The sequence below is a fragment of the Cucurbitaria berberidis genome (assembly GCF_010015615.1).
Source record: "Cucurbitaria berberidis CBS 394.84 unplaced genomic scaffold K460scaffold_3, whole genome shotgun sequence".
NCBI lineage: Eukaryota > Fungi > Ascomycota > Dothideomycetes > Pleosporales > Cucurbitariaceae > Cucurbitaria > Cucurbitaria berberidis.
In genome coordinates this window covers 5,345,067-5,353,104 of record NW_024468937.1, presented here as the reverse complement: position 1 = coordinate 5,353,104, position 8,038 = coordinate 5,345,067, and the positions used below count along the sequence as shown (strand labels likewise).

Genomic DNA, 8,038 nt, shown 5'->3' with positions numbered 1-8,038 from the left:
AATAGGTTGGAAGGAAGAAGACCAGAAAGGGGTTTTTCATTGGACAACGGGCGGGAAAAGATGTGGTATTGGGTTTTTCCTTTTCGATTCTTTTCTTTTCTTCTTTTTGGCCTTGTCTATACCCTTGTATACTGTCTAGTTTAGTCTACTAATCACAAGACTCCCGTAGTTTCGTAATGTTAATCGTTCTTGGTATCTATCCCCCTGTGAATTCTTGCATCTCTCTTCTAAATTTCATATGCACAGACCTGTTCAGGGTCCCTGTGCAAAGATAAGACATATGTGTGCGTATATGTAGTGAGGTCCCTTGCTAACAGCCATAGCCACCTTATTCAGAGCGCAATCCCGTCTAACTACAAAGCTCATAGATCGGATCATATACACAAAGGCACTCTTCCTACCTCTATCCATCTTACTCCCTTCGCCGAGCACTTTCCGCCCTCACCAACACCCACAATCTCACATAGTAAAACACCGCGCCGATCAGCCATATACCAAGCAAAATACCCGCCTGCACCGGAGCAAAGAACGCGCCTCTGACTACCACAAATCCGCTAATAACAGCAAACAAAACAGGGATGAGGATAAAGGGTTTAACCGGACGGTTCAAGTTTGGCTCCCTGAAGCGCAGAATAATAGCGCCGAGCACAGTGAGGAAGAAAAACGCGTATTCGGCCAGGCCGTTGAGAGTGAGTAGGATACGCATGTTACCCAGGAGGATGTAGATGGCTGATAGGACCGTGTTAAGTAGGAGCGCGTTGCTATCATCTCGTCAGCAACTAAAAGCCCATTTCACATGTTAGAACGTGGAAGGGGTAAAGTGAGACGCACATCGGAGACTCTCCCTTGTCCAAGGCTTCATCTACTCCTACTGGACCTGCATCGCTCGCTTTGGACACCTTCAAAGTGCCGATTTGGCCTACTGTGCCTAGCACGTGTGGAATCCAGTTCTTGTTCGCGGCTGCTACGGTCATGCGGCCTGCGACGAAGGAGTTTCCTAGTGCGGAACCGGCGATTACCAGGCAGATTAGGACGGTGGCGAAGTAGGCAACGCCTTTGCCGAGGAAGTGGGTTACTGCTGTCTTTATGGGATTAGGCTTGGGTTGGGGATGGAGGTGGGGGTGGGAGTTAGATACTTACGACGGCTGCGGCGTCTGTTGTGGAGACTACTTTCCATGGTAGGAGAATGTAGTATACAGCGTTGGCGGCGACATAGCAGAGGATGATCGTCGGAATGGCTGTGTTGATTGAGAGGGGAAGTTGCTTCCTGGGGTTACGAAGCTCTGCTGCGACATAATTTGCCTGTTGATGGTCCGTTAATCTTTGTGATCTTCGTTGATTCTGCGATGGATAGTGAAAATACCTTATCCCACCCAGAGTATGCCCACAAGGCCCCGTACAGCGCGGTGCTATAGAACCCAAGAGACTCCCATGTAGTAACCTTCGCCCAGTCAAAACGCGACCCATCAGGCAAAACTGTATCCCTCGGCGAAAACCAATTATGACTATGCCAATCCCCGCCTCCAAGATCCCTCCCACCCCCAACGAACACAAACACAGCAACAAGCCCAGCAACAATAAGCAGCAGGATCGTAAACAACTTGACGGCAACAAAGAAGCTCGACAACCTAGTGCTAGTCTTGGTACTAATCGAGTTCAACGTCGTAACAACCACCAACACCAGCAAAGAAAGCAACTTATGCGTCAACGGCGGATACGCCTCATTCACCCCCAAGCTGCTATAAATCGACTCGACAAAAACAATACTCAAAATCGCAAGCGTAGCCGGCATCGTCGCGACGATCCAACTCCACGCTGCCATGTACCCAAACACCTCCCCATAGATGTGGGAGAGGTAAGGTTGGATGCCGCCTTCGCCGGGAAACGCAGTGCCTAGCTCGGCCATAGTGAGCGCACCCGTCCACGCCAGCACGCCGCCCAGAAGCCAGATGAGCAGCGCGGCGCCGGGAGAGGGCACATTTGCGTCGACGGGGCCCGGCGACGAGAAGATGCCGGAGCCGATTACGATGCTGATTAGCAGGGCGAAGCCGTCGATTGCGCCTAGGTTGCGGGAAAATGTGCCGCGGCGCGCGTCGGTGGCTTCTTCATCTGGGATAATCTGGGGGGTTGGGGTGTCTTGCTGGAGGAGAGGGGTTGTTTCTGATGATGCCATTGTGGTTTGGTTGTGGTTGTTGGCGATGTATTGGTGAGGTTTGGTAGGATGAGGTGGTGATGTACCGAGGCTATTGCGTGCGATTGAACGTGCGTTGGGTGCTGAGGGGCAGGTAGGCAGGGGTTAATGTATTGTATACTTGGGGCCTCGCGCAGTGCGATGGTTATGGGGAGTTCATGGCCTTGATTTGATGCACTTTCGATGTTTCAAACTCGAGTTTGTCATGAGGAGAGGTGCTCGATAGAACATGGAAACGCTAAATTTAGGTGTTTAGGCTGCTTTACGTCATCTGCAACGCCGCAATATCTGTAATAGTATCACAACTAAAGAAACAATACGAAACCGCTCTTTCATCATGCTTGAAGGATTTCGGGTATCATTGCCGCTGCCTCGCATTCATGTTGAATGGTGTTGGTCGACACACGATTGCACGGGACTACCATACCTGCGTACGAAAAGTTATCACAGCAGAATCGTCATTGTTGCTACTAAACACTATATCTAAAACCTCAAAAGTACAGCTTTCTAGCTTGACCTAATATACACAGCCGACTCCTGGAAATTAATGTTCCCTTCCAACGCCCACATCACACAACAGTTCTTATAATCCTTCTCATCGGCCTCTGTGGTTTTGCTTGTAAAGAAAGTCTTTCCGTCTACATTCCATTTCTTGAGGTACTCCGCCCCCGTGGGATACGTGTCCACGAGTTCTTTATGGCTTATACCAAGGACGCTCTCGCACTCGCTAAAATCCTCTATTTCACATCGAGCTTTGTAATCTACCATGTTTCTTGTGGGCTCGTCACAAGTATATCCATCTTTCGATTCCGGATCGCGCTCCTGTGCAAGATAGTCGTCACAGAACTTGTCGCATAGCATTGCCGCTGGACCGCCGTCCTTCATGGTCAGGTCCGCGATGATCTGGCAAACTGGTGCACTAGGGGCTACAGTGACGATGAAGGAGTTTTTGGTCACTGCCCTAAACCCTTCGAAATCGGTTACAGCTCGAATACCTAGCTGTTCCTCGAGAATCTCGCTGCAAGAGGGACAGTACGCAGGATCCTGGGCGATAATCGGTATCTTTCTATCAATGCCCCGCTCTGCTTGGATTGATTGCAAAGTATCGCGGATCGTGAAGGCCGCAAGATGCTGCGCAAAACGCTTTGGGCGTCTCCAGTCTAGTGCGCCAAGGCCAAAACATACAATGTTATCGACATTCATTAGCTGGTCTCCGTGCTTGTACAGTAGATCTGTGAGTCGGAATCGCGTTTGAGACCACTGTATCATGAGACCCTCATCTCCATATTTCTCCGCTTCAGTCAGCTTATCAAGGCTCACGAACTTGAATATAAAGTCCTTGGCACCCTTGTAATACTTCCTAGTCTTGATCCAAACCTTTTCACTACCATGCGGCGTCACAGTAGTCCAACGCCGTTTCCAGAAAGAGTAGGGAGTTTCGCCATCCTGACACATTCTGTCAGTCTGATGATCGGTGGCTGCTCGAGCTATGACCTTGTACAACGGTTGCAAGTCAAAATTGTCGGTGGCACTTGCGCTCAGACCCCCAGCTATATTCCAGTATGACTCTATAGCCAGGTCTAGAATGAAGCTGCTCTCGTCCCCTGACTCCCTGAGATTCTGAATCTCTCGATCATGATGGTTGCCAAAAACATCAATACTCTTATATTTCTCGCCAACCTCGAAGTTTCCTAGCTCACTACTCAGTTGGTCGATTTCATGTCGTAGTTCTTTGCCTGAATAGTCGAAAATGACTCCTTGGTCAGACTCAGTGATTCTCTCTTGCTCGCCCGATGAGATAGAGCGTAGAAGCAGTGTCCTCTTGTTGTACATGACGATCTTCTGCGCCAATATGTCCATTGCTTCGATAATTTCGGGGGTCCATACACGATTGCCGTTTTCCGGGAGGAAGTCATTGTAGAGTTGACTTAGGGGGCTTTCTGCAGCCATATTTGACAGGAGGTGAGAGTGAATTAGTTGAGAAGTGGTTATTGAGAGAATGATAGTATGGAATCGCGATCTCCCTTTTATATCGGGTCATGACTCTAGGCCTTTGACTGTAGCAAGAACTATGACTTATTAGCATGACTGAACTATGACCCTCCGCATTGCTTCACGTTCGGGAGTATGGTCTATTGAGGACCTCCAGACTGCGTCCTCAACATTTCAAAGTCGGAGTATATAGCTCACATAGGAGGTTGTCATGGTGAATGAGGGCAAGAAGTACAAGAGCAGAAAGGTTAAGAAGCCAGCAGAGATGTTATTACTAAGAGTGTTTGTGTTCCGTGATTCTGAAAGATCAATCTTTTAGAAAATCAACGCATCTGGAAACGTTGTCCTTCCATAGATGAACACACCGATATGTCCCTTCAACGTCTGATGGGCGAATAGAGGGTAACTTGGCCTACGAAGAACAGGATGATGGCGATAGAAGCAACTACTGTGTAAGTAACTGCAACCTATGACCTAAAGTGTTAGCGCACGAATTGCAGTTTATAGCATGACAGAAGACGAACCCTGGTATTGTCGTCCCACAATTCCGGTCTACGCAAGTGCGTTGTGGCCGACCAAACATGCAGAAACATGCCTACAATCATACAGAGCGTCGCTGAGGTCAAGAACATAACCGGCATCTGCCAGGCCATGATCTGAAGCAAGCTTGGTGTACGGCGCCCGGTCTTTGCTGAGTGTTTCCGCTCGCCATTAGTTTTCGCGAGTAGATTGCGGATGTTTTCTAGCCCATCCCGGTGAGATGAAAGACGATGGAGGCGGACTGTTTGATCGGCTGCAGATAGGATGCTGAAAAGCGATAGAATGATACCGCAAAACCATGATGTTCGTACAGGCCATGGAGACTCTTTTCCATTGGGTAAAATGTTGGGCCAACTTCCCGTGGAAGTGAGCACTCCTGCTAAGAGCGCAGCCTGATGGACGTCAGTTTGATTAGACCATTTTGACCCGTACAATACGTTAAAAACTCTCTCAACACTCTACGTACCACAATACCGATAAAGTTAAGCTCACTCAACTTGTGGTCTCTCCATCTCACAGTCAAATCATCCCTCTGCCCTGCATCCTCTGTGTTCAGAAGGATCTCAATAGGATCGTAAGTCGATGGATCAGGTGCGTAGATGCCACCACCGAAAAACTGGAGGAACTGTAACAAACTCAACTTCTTCTCGTCCTCATGCGCAGGTCCCTGGTGTGAAGAGCCTCCTAACATTGGTGTCCGTTCGCTGGCTGACTCTCTGCTTTCGATATCAGGCTCATGCGTCATTGTTCGGGGAGTTTCTCGAGAAGAATTGTGTGCGTGGTTTGAAGGTCGCTAGCTATTCACATGTACTCGGAGCGAGTTGTTGTCAATAAGAGTGGGACATGTTTTCCGATGCAGGTGGGCGCGTGACGATGACGCGCCTCGGCGCTAGGCCCATCATCCACCAACGTGACCATTCGCGTCAGGCAACTCGAATCGATACTAGTTTAAGATGTTTGAGGGCCCTGGAGTTAGTAACTTACGAGATGATTGTTGTTGGAGAAGGTTGCGTTCTGTTCCTGACTCGTACCTGCCCTCGAGTGGGGCGTGCGGATGCGGACTCCGAAGACCGGTGGTGGTCAACATGGAACAATGACGTGAGGTCACATAATACTGCGACCTCAAGTCTACAATAGTCTCTCTACATCCCTCGGTTCCAAGAAGTAGCTACAACAAGATGTCAACCATTGCACATACCAAGAAAGGCCTCTACGTTGGTACTGACAAGCATCAATGGTGGAAAGAGGCCGTCGTGTATCAGGTGATTCTAGTTGTCAAATTCACGACCATTTACTAATAGCTAAACTAGATCTATCCCGCTTCTTTTCTCGATAGTAACGGTGATGGATGGGGCGATGTTCCCGGCATCACGCAGAAGCTCGATTACCTCAAGGATCTCGGTGTTGACGTGATTTGGGTGTCTCCGATTTACAAGAGCCCGCAGGCCGATATGGGCTACGATATTGCGGACTACGAAGACATTGATCCGAGCTATGGGACCCTAGCCGATGTCGATAATCTCATCAAGGAAGTCAAAAAGCGCGACATGAAGCTTGTAATGGATCTTGTCGTTAACCACACGTCTGAAGAGCATGCATGGTTTCTTGAGTCGCGGTCTTCGAAGAACTCCGCAAAAAGAGACTGGTATATCTGGAAACCTGCAAAATACGACGCCGACGGGAATCGCCAACCACCGAACAACTGGGCGCAGATTCTTGGTGAAGCAAACTCAGCATGGACGTGGGATGAGAAGACTCAAGAGTACTATCTCTCGCTCTTCACGCCCGAGCAACCAGACTTGGACTGGGAAAACCCCGCTGTTCGCGAAGCCGTGCACAATATTCTGCGCTTCTGGCTCGATCGTGGCGCGTCGGGTTTCCGCATGGACGTCATCAACCTGATCTCGAAAGTGCAAACATTTCCTGATGCCGATTTTGTCGTCAAAGACAGCAAATACCAGCACGGGAGCAAATACTATGCAAATGGCCCGCGTCTACACGAGTGGTTAAAAGAATTGAATCGCAACATTCTGTCCAAGTATGGAGCCTTCACAGTTGGTGAAATGCCCTTCGTTCGCGACGAAGACGAAATCATTAAACTTGTAGGCGCACAGAGCGAAGAGCTGAACATGATCTTCTCCTTCGACCTCATGCATGTCGACAAAGTGCCTGGAGACTTCAAATACACCCTCAATTCGTGGGATGCCAGCGATTTGAAGCGGATTGTGAACAGGCTCCAGCGACTCATGCTTGAGCGCGACGGATGGAATTCACTCTACGTTGAGAACCACGATCAACCTCGTAGTGTTAGTCGATTTACAGACGATAGCGATGAGTGGCGTGAGTACGGTGCCAAACTCCTTTGCTTGATGCAGACCACACTCGCTGGTACACTGTACGTCTATCAGGGTGAGGAGATTGGCATGCGAAACGTGCCCGAAAGCTGGGGACCGGAGGAATACAAGGACATTGAGAGTATCAATTTCTTCAAAAAGTATGTATCGCTCGCACTCCCACTTACATCTCAGTACTGACGAGCTTAGGTATCGCGACCTCTATCCCAACGACCCGGCAAAGCAAGCTCTAGCCCGTAAGATCATGCAACGCAAAGCGCGCGATAGCTCCAGAACACCTATGCAGTGGGACGATTCCCCCCAGGCTGGTTTTAGTAACGGTAAGCCCTGGATGCGTGTCAATGACGACTACAAGACTATCAACGCCGCGGCGCAGCTCGCCAACGCCAAACCTACACCTGGCACATTGTCGGTCCACGCGTTCTGGAAACGCGCTCTTGAACTTCGCAAGAAGAACAAGGAAGTATTTGTGTACGGCGACTTCGAGATGCTGGATATGGATGATAAGAAAGTGGTAGCGTATCGGCGATGGAGCGAGAAGGAGGCTTTCCTCACGGTGTTGAATCTCAGTGGGGAAACGGTGACATGGGCTAAGCTGAACGACCTGAAAGTGAAGAAATGGGTTGCAGGGAATTATGACGAGAGGGAGCTGGAGGGTAGGGAGTTGAGTGAGAAGGTCGGGTTGAGGCCATGGGAGGCTGTGCTGGGGATACTTCAGTAGACGTTGCTGGCATATAGACGCAAGATGACCGGAATGATGAAGTTTCGAATCGTGAATCTAGTATGTGCAAGCTACAATAGATAGCTACTTCTGCTACTAGAATAGTATCAGCACTACCAGCGTTAGATACCCAGACTTAAATACTCAGGCCACATTGTGATTAGCCCAGATGTCCACATGCTCTTTAGAATCCTCTGCTCTCCAAATATCCCCCCGCCTCACCCCACCCGCCCAGCTCAT

At 49.4% G+C, this 8,038-nt stretch overlaps 4 protein-coding genes across 4 annotated transcripts; 1 reads left to right on the top strand and 3 right to left on the bottom strand.

Annotated features, from left to right (window-relative positions):
• Positions 1 to 2,396, bottom strand: K460DRAFT_367253 (amino acid transporter). Its single transcript, XM_040933545.1, has 4 exons — positions 1,364 to 2,396; positions 1,141 to 1,302; positions 832 to 1,082; positions 1 to 761 (listed from the first exon to the last, which is right to left on the bottom strand). Exons 1-4 carry the CDS (start codon positions 2,171 to 2,173, stop codon positions 413 to 415), a joined length of 1,572 nt encoding a protein of 523 aa, XP_040789053.1. The 5' UTR covers positions 2,174 to 2,396; the 3' UTR covers positions 1 to 412.
• A 255-nt stretch (positions 2,397 to 2,651) lies between these two features.
• K460DRAFT_417553 (uncharacterized protein) lies at positions 2,652 to 4,141 on the bottom strand (the record flags this gene model as incomplete). The annotated part of the gene is made up of 1 exon (XM_040937890.1): positions 2,652 to 4,141. One exon carries the CDS (start codon positions 4,139 to 4,141, stop codon positions 2,699 to 2,701), a length of 1,443 nt encoding a protein of 480 aa, XP_040789052.1. The 3' UTR covers positions 2,652 to 2,698.
• A 419-nt stretch (positions 4,142 to 4,560) lies between these two features.
• K460DRAFT_417552 (uncharacterized protein) lies at positions 4,561 to 5,526 on the bottom strand (the record flags this gene model as incomplete). The annotated part of the gene is made up of 3 exons (XM_040937889.1): positions 5,190 to 5,526; positions 4,708 to 5,115; positions 4,561 to 4,650 (listed from the first exon to the last, which is right to left on the bottom strand). Exons 1-3 carry the CDS (start codon positions 5,466 to 5,468, stop codon positions 4,561 to 4,563), a joined length of 777 nt encoding a protein of 258 aa, XP_040789051.1. The 5' UTR covers positions 5,469 to 5,526.
• Positions 5,527 to 5,677: 151 nt separating this feature from the next.
• Positions 5,678 to 7,951, top strand: K460DRAFT_367252 (glycoside hydrolase family 13 protein). Its single transcript, XM_040933544.1, has 3 exons — positions 5,678 to 5,985; positions 6,034 to 7,217; positions 7,267 to 7,951. The coding sequence occupies exons 1-3, from the start codon at positions 5,902 to 5,904 to the stop codon at positions 7,796 to 7,798; spliced, it is 1,800 nt and encodes a 599-aa protein (XP_040789050.1). The 5' UTR covers positions 5,678 to 5,901; the 3' UTR covers positions 7,799 to 7,951.
• Positions 7,952 to 8,038: the final 87 nt, after the last annotated feature.

Coding starts and splice junctions, on each gene's coding strand:
- K460DRAFT_367253 (XM_040933545.1), bottom strand. CDS start 2,173: ATGGCATCATCAGAAACAACCCCTCTCCTCCAGCAAGACACCCCAACC. Junction 1,083..1,140: donor CAACAGACGCCGCAGCCGTC/GTAAGTATCTAA, acceptor AATCCCATAAAG/ACAGCAGTAACCCACTTCCT. Junction 762..831: donor GACAAGGGAGAGTCTCCGAT/GTGCGTCTCACT, acceptor ACGAGATGATAG/CAACGCGCTCCTACTTAACA.
- K460DRAFT_367252 (XM_040933544.1), top strand. CDS start 5,902: ATGTCAACCATTGCACATACCAAGAAAGGCCTCTACGTTGGTACTGAC. Junction 5,986..6,033: donor AAGAGGCCGTCGTGTATCAG/GTGATTCTAGTT, acceptor TAGCTAAACTAG/ATCTATCCCGCTTCTTTTCT. Junction 7,218..7,266: donor AGTATCAATTTCTTCAAAAA/GTATGTATCGCT, acceptor TGACGAGCTTAG/GTATCGCGACCTCTATCCCA.